Below are 15,457 nucleotides of genomic sequence, written 5' to 3'. Positions count from 1 at the left end.
TTTTTGGTCTCGTGAACAATAAGAAGAAGTGAGAAAGGGAAGGGTTTTTTTAAACGTCCAGCGGATAAATATGAGAATTCGTTTCACCTCGTTGAGGTATTAGTTCTCTTGAATGCATGGTCCTTGATCCACTTCCTAAGCATAGCCCCGTGGGGTTCTTCCTATGGAGTCGTCAAGAAGATGGTGAACAATCCGAAATAAACTAGCGGCTTTATAGAAATTTAGGGTAATTTTATGGTTATTTCATGATGTGTTCATGCATTGTGCTCTAATCCCAGTTGCCAGTCTAGGATAACTATCCTAGATCTAGGTGATCTCTGTTCGGCGTGAGTCACTGTGTTCTGAAGGTCTTTAAAACACCAAGCTATAATGGTTACAAGGGACCCTCACTTTGGGTTTAGTTGGCATTCAAACGACTGTTTCCGCTGTCATAATTGGCCTTGTTAATCGTCTGAGCTAGTATGAGAATAGTCAATCTTTTACATATCCAAAACTCGTGTCTGCAGAACCATTCAACTCCAATTATTTCCAACGCGATAACAACCAATAATTGCAATATTCGGTCCTACTAATAACCAGAATCATAGTTGTTGCCCCAGCCTCCTCCACTGTATTGCTCACTGGTAGCCTGTTGGCCCTGCTCATCGCTGCTATAGCCATTATTTACGTCTTGATCACTCTCAACCTCTTGGTCGCTATCGTAATTACCGGATCCTGGTGCAAACTGTTGCCCTTCTTCATCTTCGGAATCGTATTGCTGAGTTGCTTGCTGGTGATGCTGCCCACTGTGGTAACCCTGCTGCTGGTACTGTTGACAGGGCTCTTCTTCAGACTCGCTTTGTTCAGGCCCTTGATTTTGCAAATGTCCGCCATAGTAGCCCTGCTGCTGTTGTTGCTGCTGGGTCTGGAAATCTTGTGGCTCATTCTCTTCCGATTCGATTTGCTCAGCTACTTGATGTTGTTGATTGTAGTAGCTTTGCTGTTGATGTTGTTGGTGAAAACCTCGGGGTTCGTCCTCTTCTGAATCGCTTTGCTGAGCTACCTGTTGCTGATATTGACCATTGAAATAACCTTGCTGCTGATACTGAGGTTGGAAATCTGGCTGCACATATTCCTCAGATTCGGGCTCTTCAGGTATGGGCTGCTGGTGCTGCTCATTCAAGTACCCTTGTTGTTGATAGTGTTGATTGGTATAACTCTGTTGCTGAAACCCCATAGACTGAACCGACTCGTCAAGCTCATCCTCGGATTCATTGTTAGCAGACTCTTTCTCGTCGGATTCGGAGTCTTCTACAGCACTGGCTTGGCCTGGGTCTGTGTTGAGGTCACTATCAGACTCAGCTTGCAAGTCGCGAGCACCAAGACCTTCTGCTTCCGAAGCTTCACTGTCTGTAAAATCGGCGGACATGTATGGGCTATCCAGATCAATCTCAAAAGAGTCCGAGTCTTCATGAATCGATTCTGCGTCCGACTCTTCCCAATCCGAGATCTCATCATCGGATGAAGCTTGACCTTCAGAAACCTCAGAGTCCGAAAGCTCATACTCTTCATCGGACAAAAGGCCATCAGAGCCACTGTCGTTGATAGAGTTGGCTTCGTTTTCGGACTCGGAAAACTCTTCAGAATGATCTGAAAACTCCACATGTGTTTCTAATTCCCCATCAGAGTCATATGCAGATTGCTGGCTCATATCAGCATCCATGTGGATATATCTGCTTTCATCGGTGATGCTTGGATTAGAGTGATCTTCACGAATCTCAGAAGACAGGAAATAACCACCACCAGCTCCAGCCAAGACGCCAACGCCGGCGGCTGCAGCCATCTTGCCAGCGTACATACTACTCGTACCCGTCTGTTGCGTATTTGGGTCGTAGCTGTTTGTAAATTCCCTGGTCGACGTAAAAGTTGAGGCTTGCGTCTGTTCGCCGTATTGCCCACGATAGAAGGGTTCAGGGTAATGGGGTACTGGAGATCTTGTGGAATTCTTGTCGATATACTGATGGGTTTTCTGGCCAGAAGTTCCTTGTACTGGAATGCTTGTAGGAGATTTGGCACCCCCAGGACTTGATCCAATATGTGATGGGACGGGCTTTCTTTGATCGGGAATTGCCTTTTGAGTCTGAATAGGGGCAGCGAAAGAAAGCTTAGGGACAGCAGGCTGTTTCTGTGCAGATGTACCACTTTGAACTGAAGGTTTTGTTGGCTGGCTTGGAGCTTTTGAAGTAGGTACCTGAGGCTTCTGTGAAGGTAAACCTTGGCCCTGAGGCTTTCCTGATGGAGTCTGCGAGGTTCCTGGGGGGCCCTGCATCTTGTGTGCTTGGGGCTCTGCTTTTCCATTTTGTGCCTGAGGCTTGGCTGTTTGGGGTTGTACTGCGCCAGTTGGTGTTTGAGACTTCGGTGGCACTGGTGCTGGCTTACCAATTTGAGCCTGAGGCTGCATCCAAGGTTTGGCAACTTGAGTTTGTGTTGCTCCAGGAGGAGCTTGAGACTTGGATGGTACGGGAGCTGTCTTTCCACTCGGTGGATGAGTCTGAGCTTGTCCCTGGGGTTTGGCCATCTGGGGCTGCACTACCCCAGGAGCAGCTTGGGGTTTTCTTGGAGGCATATGACCTTGAACTTGAGGCTTTCCTGGTGGAGCTTGTGCTGTCGGAGGATGAACTTGATCCTTGGTAGGTGCAGGCTGCGACGTCCCAGTAGAAGTCGGAGCCTTGTTTGGTAGATATGGCACTGGACCACTTGGGTCACTTGCACTTTGATTCTTCCCTGATGTTGATTGCGTCGTACTTGGTGGAGCTTGTGGCTTACTCGTGGGAGCCTGTGGAGGGACATGCGGCTTTCTCGGCCAAGACTGTGTCGTGCCGACTTGTGCCTGTATTGGTACCGGAGGAGACTTTGCACCTGATGGAGCTTGCGGTTTCTGCCACGGAAGAAAGGAAGATTGCTGCATGGGCTTCTCAGCCGGCACAATAGGCTGTCCTCCGACCGGTTTGCGTATTACCTGAGGCATAAGAGGTTTGGCTGCAGGCAGTGGATTTACTGGCTTCTGATAAGGTGCATTAATCTGTTGCTGTGGCATATTTGGCCTCTTGGACGCAGCACCAAATGCTTCATATGCTTGTGCTGGTGTATTTTGGCTAGCTGGAGAGGTAGAGGCAGAACCACCACTTCCAGGCTGCCCCCAAGAGTTGAGCGAGGGTACAGAATACCTCTTCTCGAACTGACTCAAAGGCACTGGAGCTGCGGGTGAAGAAGTCTTTTGGGCTTGGCCAGCGGAAACCGGTTGCAGCGTCTGGAAGGACTGGGCTGAAGCCGGGCTTGCTCCCGGGCTTGTTTGGGGCGTACCAGGATATGGAACATACGCTTTCTGAGACTGTACGGTCTGAGTAGATGCTGGAGACCCTGACGCTAGGGAACTGTAAACATCCCAACTTCCTCTTTGTACCATAGGGGCCTTCGCCGGAGCAGAAGTAGACGAGGGGCCACCAGGATGAGGATCCTGGGGAGGCTTTGAGGACTGTTCCTTGGCTTTGGCACCTAAACCACTTCCGCTTTCACTCTCGCTGGGGACCCAGGGAGGTTGGTAACTCGCGACGGAGGAAACTGGTCTGGCTTGCTGCACCCCCGGCTTTACTGGCGTTGCCATAGAGTTGCTGGGGGTGTTCATCTGGTTTCCTTGCACTCCTGTAGAGACCTTCGGTACTGAGTTGCTAGGGGCTAAAGGGGCGGATGTATTGGCCATCGCCTGAGGTCGACTTTGGTTCTGAATCTGGCTCTGGGGCTTTCCTGCCACTTCACTCTGCGGCGCAGGCTTAGGAGGTCTTTGAGCCTCTTGAAGTCTCTTAGGCTCATCAGGTTGTTTAGGGACACTACTGTATGTCTTTGAGACGACATTGGCCGGGACCTTGGAGGATCTTCGAGGCTTTGAAGCAGCATCTTTGTTGGATGGCAGAGGGGCGTTCTTAACCTTGGCAAGTTTGGCTTTACTCTTGACGTTACTGCTTGCGTCTTTCTTCTTCCCATGTTTGGCCATGAACTCTTGTTTGCATTCCTTCCACTCAGGATGCCACAACTGATACCTTTTCTGATAGCGTCTGAATAGCAATGAAGCGATCGATTGTTCTTCTTCGGACAGAAACGATACTGCTTTCCCTCTGAAAACGGCATAGAAAGCGACGGTGTGTCCTTCATGACTTAGTCGATCAAGATCCGGATTCTTTTCCAATAGGATTCGGGTGAGTTTCTCGTCAGATGCTTGAACAGCAACCATGATCATGGTGAAACCATACTTGTCCATGGCATTGATATCGGAACCACCCTCAAGTAAAAGTTTCAAGAGGCTCCCGTGGCGGCCTTGAATAGCATATACTAGTGCCGTCTGACCGTCGCTATCCCTTGCATCAACGGCTACTCTGTGCTTCAACAGAAGTTGGGTGCAAGCCTTGCTCCCTGATAAAACTGCCTCGTGGAGAGCTCTTCTGCCGAGATTATCTGCAATATCTATTCGAGAATGTCTCTCAAGCAATGCCTTAGCAGCAGAAGAGTGGTCTCCAACAATGGCAAGATGTAAAGGGGTACGACCCTGGGCATTCTGTCGATTGACATCTGAGCCACTATCCAGAAGCAACTTTATGACACTGGACTTTTCTGTATTCACAGCATGATGTAGGATGGAGTTACCATATGTGTCAAGAGCCCTGAGGTCGGCTCTTCTATCAAGCAAAAGCTTCACTGCAGACGAACTTCCACGAAAGACGGCCGAAAACAGTGGCGTATGCGACTGGCCATCTGAAATATTGATCAAATTCGGGTCGCGTTCAAGAAGGTACTTGATGATACTTTGATGGCCTTGAAGGACTGCAAAGTGAAGAGCTGTATCCCCGCTAACTGCCTGGCCATTCGTCTTTGCTCCCGACTTGAGAAGTTGCTTTGATACAGTCGAGTGGCCATGAAGAGCAGCTAGGTGTAAAGGCGTCCTCTTCTGGCGATCCTGGACATCAATGACATCATGTCCAGCTTTTCTAATAGCCACTGACAGGAAATGAGCATGGTCATAGATGGCAAATAGGTGAGTCCAGAGTGTCCCCTGGGGATCACCGTGACCAAGTTTGACCAAGACATTGAGTGCTTGATCTGACGGCCAACCCAGCACCTTCAGGAGCTTCGAGGCTTCTGGCTTGCCCAAACCTGCAGAAGTGATGTGATAAGACCAGGTAGCAGCGTATCCGACAAGTCGGAGGGCTGGGTCTGTGCGAACCATGGACTCCCATCTTGGTTCTTTAGGCAGGATTGCAAGATATCGTAGGAGACAAGTGGCGATGGAATGATGCGCCTGCTGAAGAGGAGATGCGGTGGCGCCTGGAGCTTGAGCTTTGTAAGAAAGGATATCCAACCCCTTCGAAATAAAGAAATCCCACACGCTGTCATGCATAGGCTTCACGACCTTTTGACCACCCACAGTCACAACTTCAAGAAGACCCCAAGAAGTAGTCTTGATCCAGGATTGGAAGCTCTCGTCAGAACCATATCGCGTCAAGTACTCTGTCTGGGACAATCTCTTGACGGAAACGACTTTGGGGAGGGCATCGAGAGCCAAAGCGACCCGAAGCTCAGGCAGACTAAGCGGTCTTGATGACAAGCAACACCATTTGAAGAGTGAAAGGAGGCCATTGCTACCCTGGTGTGCCATGTCCTGGAAATAAACGCCTAACAAGAAAGAGATTGGCGCGGGAGTGGGCGATGGCTGTTGAACAAGGGATGACTGTCCAGGCCCGAAGAGCTTGATATGATTCACAATCAAACGAGCCGAGATGAACGAAGATCCAGCCTTCGTGGAGACTAAGCGCTGTGTATTGAGGTCGATATTGGAGAGCTGTCCTTCCAAATGCTTTCTCAAACCTGGTCCATTCTTTTCGTCAACTTGAATACACGATCTAGGAAAGGGATCTTTCATGGGATAAGGGGTGCTAGAAAAGACGATTCTGAGTCCATGAGTTGTGGGATCCTTGGTGGAAATCTGAGACTTTTCGACTAACTTGGAAAAGTCTTGCACAAGCTTGGGGGCCGTTTCGCCTTCTGAGTAATTGAGGCCATCGACATAGATGGAGACCGAATGAGTCCTGAGGATCTTTGGAAGGACTTTGGTCAATTCGTCAAAGAGTTCTTGCGCGTTCCAGGCTACTTGTTGTTTGGGAGGTAAGCAAGACTGGATCTTGTCAAACCTCTCCTTGATGCCTTTGAAGACCTCTGGGGCCTGGGGGACCAATTGGCGTAGAAGGGACTTGAATAGCCCTAGGTGTGTTCTGGCCTCGTCTCCGGAGGGAGAGAAAGAATAGGTCAGGTGAATTGAACTTGGGCCCTGGCATGATTCAAGAGCTTGTTTCATCAAAGTTGACTTTCCACTCCCTTCTGAACCTCTCAGCCAAAGCAGCCCGCTAGAAGTCCTCCATTTTGTGAAGAGAGCTTCTTGAACGAGCCACTGACTTGTAATAAGATCCCCAGAGCCTTGACCAATCTTGTTCTCCGCGATGGAGGGAAACTCGAGGCTCTCAAGGAATTCTGTGAAATCTATCTTTGGCTTTAGAGGTTGCGAAGGCTGAGCTAGAATATGAAGTTAGCAAAGTGCACAGATTGACGTATATAATATAAGTACATTGTTGAGAAGTACTGGGAATGCTGGAGAGTCTCTTCTTGTCAAAACTCTTTGTCTTTGGGGCATCTGATAATTGCTTCGGTGTAAAGCCTCGCGAAACATCGGCGACAGGTGGTTTCGGCGCAGTGCTCGCATAGTTTGTCGGAGGGTTGAGTACAGAAACATCGGAACCTGTAAAGTAAGGCATATCGTATGATTGATCGCTAAAGTCAACTCTTGAGGAGAAAGACTGAGCAGGCTGTTTCGATGATGAAGACCCAGAACTGAAAGCCTGGTAGGCTTTGAACTGCTCAGTGGGAGATGTGAAGCTCATTGTGAGCGGTTGAATGAAACAAGATATAATGATAAGACAATCTGGGGATGGAAGACCTAGAGAAAGAAGCCTTGGCAGCTGGAGGGGGTCCTCTATATATGTGCATGTAGTGCCTACCAGGTCTTCCTCCCATGGGAGAGATTTAAGCACTATGCACGCGCGGCACCATAGAGCCACTCCACAGCGTGCACCAACATAAATAAAGAAGCTTCAATATCTGAAATATAGCTTATGTTCTAATTGTCTCACAAATACCTAACCCCCTACTCCGTTGTCCTTCCTATTCGAAGTTGGGGGCCAAGTGTCAACTCCGTATGCAACAGCCTTATAAACCCTGTATGCGAACCAAAGAGGCAAGGATAGATAGGTTAAGCATGTAGCTAGCTCAACCTTGTCTATACTTGAGCGTTGAGGACTACATCTCCCAGCGCCGGTTTACTTGTATGATGTGTTTTGGCTTTTCTCTTCTCTCTTATGAAGCCCCGGCTTGTTCATGGTGTTGGCACATGTTTATTGAATGGCTACTTCTTGGATCTGCATATATAGGGAGTAAAGATACTCGTAAATGCTGCAATTATCATAATGTCCCTCTCGGCCGAGTGTCGTCTTGTCAAGGCTCTGGGTTGCATATAAGTCTTATGATATCTAGATATCCATACTACAAGGGTTATGTTCGGCCGCGCCCTCTTATTCGCTAGCTCGGCCAATAACTCCATTGTGATTATCGAACCCTGCCAAAAGTCAGCATGAGTTTCCGGTTATGCTTACTTTCCCAGAGTTTTGTTTCAGGGAATCCCTGAAAGTCTAGTATTGTATCAACACCACGCGCAGTCAAGCAGACCAAGGAATGGTAGAGGGCTCGGACCCTTGAGTCAAACTTGACTAACAACCATAATTACAAGGATAGGTTATTCAATAAACCTAAAATATTCTGTAGTTTTCAATGACATCTTACAGCTCCTGGTATAAAGTTGGCGAATTTGTTGACTCGTTTGTTTCTCCCACTGATTCAAGTCTCAACTCCTGCAGCCCCCCGAGCGTATGCCAGGACAATTGGGGGCCATTTTCAACCTTCCAGGAGCTTTGGTTCCAGACCAAGCTCGCCAAGATTGTTACCCATGTATCAATACTACCTCAATTGCAGAAGCGTGCCTAGGCGTGATCCTACGCCCACTTTTTGGGTTGTTTCCGTTCAGCCCTGTGAGGAATTTCCGCTCTAATTGAGGTCCTAGGCTGACACAAAATCTGTAAGAGTAAGCACTGAAAGGCTTGGGTCACTTTCAGATAGCCGCCGTGGCGCTTTATATCCGTTTTCTCAAAATGGCTTGCAGTGCGGCTGCTCGAATAGGTAGGAGATCATATGAAACGGCCGAGCCTTTGCGTAACCATGGGCCTGGTCCAGATGGTACTTGAGTTGTGGTGGTTGCTTACTTTAGGTGGACGAAATACATACTAGATGAGGCTATGATCTTCTGATTTTGAGGCAAAGAATGCCAAGAGTCCAAGGTTCTCAAGATAGACCTGTTCTTGGAGGTGCTATTCGACATCAACAGTACTATGTGCCATGGTGCGTCCATGTTGTACTATCTGGCTACTAGTCTAGTGGATCTCTGGCTTGGAGAACTGGGAGAAGGCCAAGAAGTTATTTGCCTCTTTTTGTTGGCTTTTACTGGGCCATAACCTTTCCCCAGTATCCAGCACATAATCATCAGAGACTCCTCACTCCTTATGCCTCTTCACACAGACTCCCTCCTCCCATCCCAAGGAACGAATGTCCCGTACATGACCGCCCTCTCCTGATCATCTTCATCATCCTGAGACTCTACTTTCCATATAACAACAGCTCGGATGAATCCAAAGAGAGCAAGTCCCCACATCATGACATTGCACCCCATCAACACACCTTTGACGCTGCGACTCTCCTCCTGGAAGCACCGGGCCCAAAGCACGAGACTCGATAGTGTCGTGGCAGCAAGAATGAGAGACTCGAGATAGAGTAGTGCGACAGACGAAAGAAGTTTGACTTCGTGGATCAAAAGGCTTGCTGAGCAGAGGAGAAGGACAACGACGAGGGTAGGGTCCGCGAATTTCCAGAGCCTAAGACATTAGATGTGTACTAATGGTCAGTTAGGTTGACTTACCAGTTGTCAAAGTCGTTACCAGGTTCATTCTCCTTCCAGACGGTAACCCACATCAGGGCACTGAAAACGCCCAGTGTCACCGCGAACTGCAACATGAGCACGAGTCCATGTACCACAGAACTAACAACCCATCTCCCCTCAACCCTCGAAATCAACACAGGAACATGTCCTCCGTCATAGCTATGCCTTTTACCATCCGTCCTGGTTGTAGATCCCTTCCAATTTCTGTTCTCGCAATCTCCATCACCTTCGTCTTCCTCCTCACTAACCCACGGAGGAAACGGCGTCAGCGGCGGCGAACCACCTCTCTCATGGGTAGTAGGAGCTCGAATGGTAAGTGCTGATTCGGCGCGGGAGGGGTAGTCGATACTAGCGAGTGATGTTCCTGGTGATGGACCAGAGCCAGAGATGTTGCGGTAGTGTGTTGTTGATGAGGCGCTTCTAGAAAGAAGGTCAGGGGAAACTAGGGATGATCGCATCGACGGTGATGCTTTTGCGGGAGAGGTAAGATTCCGTTGTTGGAGTTGTTGGGTGCGTTCGGGGGAGACAGAGAGGGTCAGGGCGCTGGAGCGGTTGCTTCTCTTTTTGCGAAGAGTGCGATTCGCATCTCGAGGAGGGACTGAAAGTTCCATAGTAGATACTGCTGTGAATAGAGGAAAGGAATGTGAAAGGAATCGGTTGTTTGGAAAGGGGAAAAGTTGTCGGGGCGAATAATGGAGTCGACGATATAGGTACCTAGGTAATGTTTTATAGAATTGGCAGTGACGGGCACCTGGCAAGGAGCAACACCAGCGCTACCGAGAGAGCCTTCATACCTAAGCTATTAAGGCCTACTTTACCGATGGACTACCTATAGCCTCAGTGTGACAACCTTTTTCCTGTGTATCCCTTCAACGCGGCCAAGTGTCACGAGCCCTTCTTTGTTCTCATCCGAGTATCGTCATCAGATCGAACTGCCGGGAACGGTCACTGCCTGTAAAGTAGTAAACGGCCAATCTCTTTGTTCATAATCAACCGAGTAACGTTGGTATTCGTCATAAGTTCTCGCTTCCTTACTCTTGTACATAATAATCAATCAACCGTACGCCATCCCTCTTAAAGCCTGCTATCGGTTACCAGTCACCCGTGCTTCGAGTCGTCGACCGACATATCCCAATCCATCAAACGCCGATAACCTCAATGCAGTATCGCCCTCAACGTGCACCGTTACTCAAGACTCATTCGTGCCTCGTCGCCTATCCCCCATTGTCCACCGGGCCTACCCTGTTTCTGGATTTCAAGGGCCAACTCAGCACTTAGAGCATCGGCGTCATCATCGTTGTACAGACTACTCGTCCTACTAGCCCTACTGTCTCTTCTGGTGCGCTCTTTGTTATCCGCTCCGGACCGGTCAGCGATTCGTTTCCGCATCAAGGGCGACTTGAAAAAAGATCTGGAAGATGTCGAGTGTACTGACAAGGAATCGTCTGCTGCTTTGGAGCTCGCGTCATCGTTACTGATATCTTCGCCATGACTCTGGTCGGGCACAGCTCGTGTGGGAACCATGGTTTCGTTGCTGGAATTGTATGGCTGAGACCTGAGTTTCGTCACCAAAGGGGATTCTTTGAGCTCCTTCTCGGTCTCCTGGCCATCCTCCGGCTGGTCCACCTCGACCAACTCGGCATCGCGATACCACTTTCTTCGTCGGGTCCAGCGACCCCATCCATCTTGACCCCGTTGGCCATTTTGCCACTAAGAGTCTGTTAGAGATAGTACGTTGCCACGTATAACGGCTTCTCACCTTGTTGTCATAGAAGATCCAGCCATTCTTCCCCTCATTCCCGTCATAGTCGACAGGTCCATGCTCATCAGACACACCATCAACACGCCAACGGGTTCCAGGAACCCATCGCCACTGCATACGACTTCCGTCTTCTACCTCGGGTAGTTCAAAATCGTCTTTGGCGGGAACTGAGTTGTTATGGTCGTCTGTCCAGGCCGCTCGTTCATATGCAAAGAGATTATTCGTCCATCCCAAACCGATCCATCGTCTTTGGTTCTCATATATGATAAAGGTGAACTTGACACCCGCAGTCTTCGCATTGCCGTTCCTTCTTCCATGATTGGTTTGGAAGCTCGACGACTTGCCAAGAGCTTTTGTAAGTTCTGATTCCTGCTGTTGAGCAACACGGTCCTGGCCTTTCTTAGCAGCCTTGGCCAAGTCCTTTTTAAACGGCTGTTCGGGAGTATCAAACTGCAACCCGGTGATGGCGGATGCAAGTCGTCTAACTGTGGAGCTTCTCCAGAGAATGGCCCGCGAAACTCGCAGAACCCTTGCGTGCCAAGTCAAGATGATGGTTCCAGCCACTAGTATTACACGCCTTGTCGTGACGACTCTCCAGGGCGGAACAGTAAGCGCAATCCAAACAGGCGTGATGATAAGCAGCCGCATGAAGATGACAGTCAGCGCTGGGCGCGTGGTCGCACTAGTCGGGGTCGTCTGAGTGCTTAGGAAGTCCGTCATGTCGAGCAGAGGTTCCATCAGAACATTACATCTCCCAGTAAGTTGTTTAAGAGTCTCGACGATCTCGTCCAGCGTCTTCTGATGTTTGGTGTTGGTAACTTCGGAATTTCCCCTAACATGTTTCGACTGTTTCTCGCCGGCGTTTGCCTTTCCATTCTGCTGGCTGCTCTCGCCGGCGTTCTTATTTGTTCCCTTGGTGCCAGCATTCTGACCTCGAATATCAGTCCATCCACTACTACTGAGGGGACTGAATCTCCGGCCGTACATGCCAACGATGAGTGCCACTCCGACCAAGACGGGGCCGGCCCACGTTATTACTACATCGCCATACAGAACAACCGCCCAGAAGAAGCACAACAGTAAGAAACTCTGCCAGGGATCTCCGGTGCTCCAGGTGAGGAGGCCTGCGAATGTATTTAATGGGAGGAGGAAGGGGTGGCTGTAGGCGAGAGCGCGGGTGATCTGTGGAGGAGTAGCGAGGAGCAGTGGGCTCTTTTGATGGACGAGGATAGTTGATCTTCGGGACGATCGGGATGGTGTGTTCGCGGAGAGCGTTACTGGGGAGAAAGATGCAAATGTCGGAGGAGCACCAGTATTGGAAGGTTGAGGTTCGTACGAGGGAGGTGATGCGCCGTGAGACGCATCATCACGGGAAGACATGGGTGCCGGTGCAAGATGCGACAGCCACGGCGTGTCCTATTAAAGTTGTGTCGTTAATAAGGAGTCAGTCGATTTAATGGGCATTGCCGACAAAGTCGATGGACAGCGTAAACGAGAGTTGTGATAGAATCTTGATCGTAGTGACTACTTGCCCGCGTGGTCGGCCGCGACGCGACGTCAGAGGATCAAGTCACTAAAGTGAAGCCCTGGATCTGGGCTGAGAAGACACAGACGGTTATGTCATGGGGCGCCACTTTAGCGACTACCTAAGGTCCTAGGGCTGCCTAAGAGTGTAGAGGGGGAACACAGTAACAGAAAAAGGTATCAAGGTAGATAAACAGGAAGAGACAATGAAATAAGGACTTACAAATGCTGCCATTGACAAGTCTAGGTAGTCTTCCAAGTTTTGCTTGTTCTGTAACGTTGTAAGCCACTTCTCATTACGGGCGTCATTCAGCATTGACATTACCCCAGATTGACCTTGTTTGCCCCGCGACGTCAGCTGTGCAGCATCGGCATGTCACGACTGGATTGGGCGATGTCGTCTCCGAAACAAATCAATAAAGCAATCTAATATAAATATAAAGACAGAAATATGTAAGAGGGACAAAGGGACATGAAAGATCCACGTGAGCTTCCTTGGTAGGCGCAGTCATCATGGCCTTTTCTTACTTTCTCTCTCGGCTTGGTTCTAGCTTATCACATGCTTTCTCGGCCACCACCAAACAAGCACATGAATCAGTTGCCGGGAATGGACAAAGGCCTTGCTTCTAATGATCAGCAGTGGAGTCTGCAGGGTCTGAGGGTCTATCAGAGGTCACGGGCTTGCGCTGGCTGGAATATGGCATCTTCGGAAGCTAGTATGAATTCGATTTTGGCTCTCATCAAGACTCCATCCCATTAATGATAATTCAAAGAATCTCAGTGGCTTCCATGTGAGATTGTACCACAGCATAACATGCACATCACAGCAAGTCACCTGCCATGTCACTTGCATGCCAAGAGGCGTTTCCCATGTTGTCGGCTCCATCATCTCCAAAAATTAACATGGTCCATTCTCAAGACTATTCCTGATTTATTTTGACAAAGTGTTTACTATGTAAATTTTCCGTATATATTCTGATGTCGCTTACAGAAAGTCCATGTCAATATACATACCCAGTAACATGGCAACTGGTCTAATAGTCACTTCAGTGCCGTGTAGCACTGCCTAACTGCCAGACATATCATCTCATTATGGCGTTCATGATCTCAGATCACAAATCCGTGAAAACTCAAAAGTTCAGGCGCATAATGAACAAAGAACAACAGCGTGGTAAGAGTTCAGGATCATGTTATGAACTTTTCCGAGCCATGCCTGGGATGGTTCTATTACAATTTTATGTAATATTAGTCGGCTTACATACAGCAGTGGACTGAAATGTCGGGATCATAATGAGCCCAGGCGCCCAGCCATGACCCCAGAAGATTCTCACATTTACTTCTACAACCTTGCAGACCAGGAGCGTCAGGTACATTGATCCAGAGCAGATACCTATGCAATTGTTTATGCACTAGAACGCTTCCCCTCGCCGTGGCTGCAAGATGGATATGAATGACTTATTGACTCTCCTAGCTTCACTACCCAGTCTTCGCTCTCTTGAGCTGCGGTTCATTCGGTTCTTCTCTCCCTCTATTATTTGTCGGCATGAGGCAGAAGCTTGGTTGGGGCAAGCGACCCATGGCGATGAGACCAAATCTCACATTTGTCTTGTCTGGCCCAGAGGCTGGGGGCCAGATCGTTGTGCATGCTTCTTACGACCTTGTGGACATTGCTGGCATAAGTAGCGAGAAGGGTTTATGCCAGCTCATGACCGGCTAAACTTCAGTGGTAATCGCAGCAGCAAATCCATGAAACAGATGAGAAGGCCATCTGCAATGGGACACTGAATATTGGCTTATGGATGTACCCAAGGACTGGAGACCAGAGCCCATAGGAGATGAGCATTGAAGATTGCGGACGCATGTTTATGATACTTAGGTAACTAAGTGACTTTCGGATCGCGAAGGGAGCTTGCAGGTCAAGTTCAGAACTACTTCTGATTTGCTCGTCACACGACAACATATTAATGAACGAGAAGATAGAACGCGAACCATCAGGGCACAAAGTAAATATTATGGTGATGAAGAAGTGTATTTCAGAATTGCACTACAAGCCAACCAGTGAAACTATAACTCCAACCGCCGTCTCCCCGAGCACACTGGGCTCAACACCAATATTCATGAATCCATGCATCGTTTCGTAGAATTGCGACAGAGGTCGCGGGTGGTATCTCAATAATTCGTGATTGAAACGAGATGAAATAACTTATTTGCCGCAGCCGGAGCAAGAGCCTAGCACAGATCAGTATTGATGGGGGAATAGAGTCATGTTATGTTGACTTACAGCTAGAGCCGCAGTTGCAAGAAGAGGCACCAGAGCAGCCACAGTCGCCAGCCATTGTGATTTTGTTTGGTGGGTAAGGTTTGAGGTAGTTGGAGGGAAAAGGTGTTAAGTTTGTTTTGAAGATTTGTTTGTGAGATGATGATGGAAGAAAGATAGAAAAGATAATCTGGTCGGATCATGCAGGGTCTTATATACTCAGCAGGTGGGATGCGGCCTTTGTGCGTTTATCTCAAAAGACCCCTCCTTGTCCCTGTCCGATGAGGGGTCCTGACGTGGGATTACGCTTCTGGTTGGCGATCTGAGTTGGCTTTGTGGGGGTGATGTGAGTGATTTTGGCGGTTCCTTGACTTGGCCCAGCTTTTTAGCCTCCGCGTGATGATCCACGATGGTTCGAGATTTGATGACAGGGTATCGCGGTAGTTACTGGGCAATCTCGAATATTCTCGACATTTCTAACTATTTCTCAATAACATTCCGTTTTTATTATTACTCAGACAAAAGATTGAATAATCTTGTCTATATTGTTGGTAACGTGCATGATAAGCGAGTGCTCCAGACAAGCGAGTGCTCCACCAATCTACACGTGAAGACTCAGAAAGAGAAATAAAACACCACAACATATCTGATCAATTAAAATTAATCGCTAGACTATTCCCTATTAACCTCAATTGACTCTTGACAGGTCCTTGCAGTATGCCCGGTCTTTCCGCAAATACTACATCGCCGAGGCTTTGATCCTTGTGACCTTCCTTGACCACTTCTTGAG

The 15,457-nt window shown here is 48.7% G+C and overlaps 3 protein-coding genes across 3 annotated transcripts, besides 2 other annotated features; all 3 read right to left on the bottom strand.

Moving 5' to 3' along the window:
* Positions 1-568: 568 nt before the first annotated feature.
* Positions 569-6,962, bottom strand: FMAN_08859 (uncharacterized protein; the record flags this gene model as incomplete). The annotated part of the gene is made up of 2 exons (XM_041829635.1): positions 569-6,597; positions 6,650-6,962. The coding sequence occupies 2 exons, from the start codon at positions 6,960-6,962 to the stop codon at positions 569-571; spliced, it is 6,342 nt and encodes a 2,113-aa protein (XP_041680378.1).
* A 1,736-nt stretch (positions 6,963-8,698) lies between these two features.
* On the bottom strand, positions 8,699-9,735 carry FMAN_08858 (uncharacterized protein; the record flags this gene model as incomplete). The annotated part of the gene is made up of 2 exons (XM_041829634.1): positions 8,699-9,059; positions 9,104-9,735. The coding sequence occupies 2 exons, from the start codon at positions 9,733-9,735 to the stop codon at positions 8,699-8,701; spliced, it is 993 nt and encodes a 330-aa protein (XP_041680377.1).
* Positions 9,736-10,309: 574 nt separating this feature from the next.
* FMAN_08857 (putative integral peroxisomal membrane protein) lies at positions 10,310-12,266 on the bottom strand (the record flags this gene model as incomplete). Its single annotated transcript, XM_041829633.1, has 2 exons — positions 10,310-10,834; positions 10,884-12,266. The coding sequence occupies 2 exons, from the start codon at positions 12,264-12,266 to the stop codon at positions 10,310-10,312; spliced, it is 1,908 nt and encodes a 635-aa protein (XP_041680376.1).
* A 2,347-nt stretch (positions 12,267-14,613) lies between these two features.
* Positions 14,614-14,639: a sequence feature (Short protein (FMAN_08856, CVK90504.1) was converted to a misc_feature.).
* A 52-nt stretch (positions 14,640-14,691) lies between these two features.
* Positions 14,692-14,746: a sequence feature (Short protein (FMAN_08856, CVK90504.1) was converted to a misc_feature.).
* Between the last annotated feature and the right edge of the window lie 711 nt (positions 14,747-15,457).

This window comes from Fusarium mangiferae (assembly GCF_900044065.1).
Source record: "Fusarium mangiferae strain MRC7560 genome assembly, contig: FMAN_scaffold004, whole genome shotgun sequence".
NCBI classification, from domain to species: Eukaryota; Fungi; Ascomycota; class Sordariomycetes; order Hypocreales; family Nectriaceae; genus Fusarium; species Fusarium mangiferae.
The sequence above is the reverse complement of the archived record's forward strand: the minus strand, read 5'-3'. Positions and strand labels throughout refer to the sequence as shown.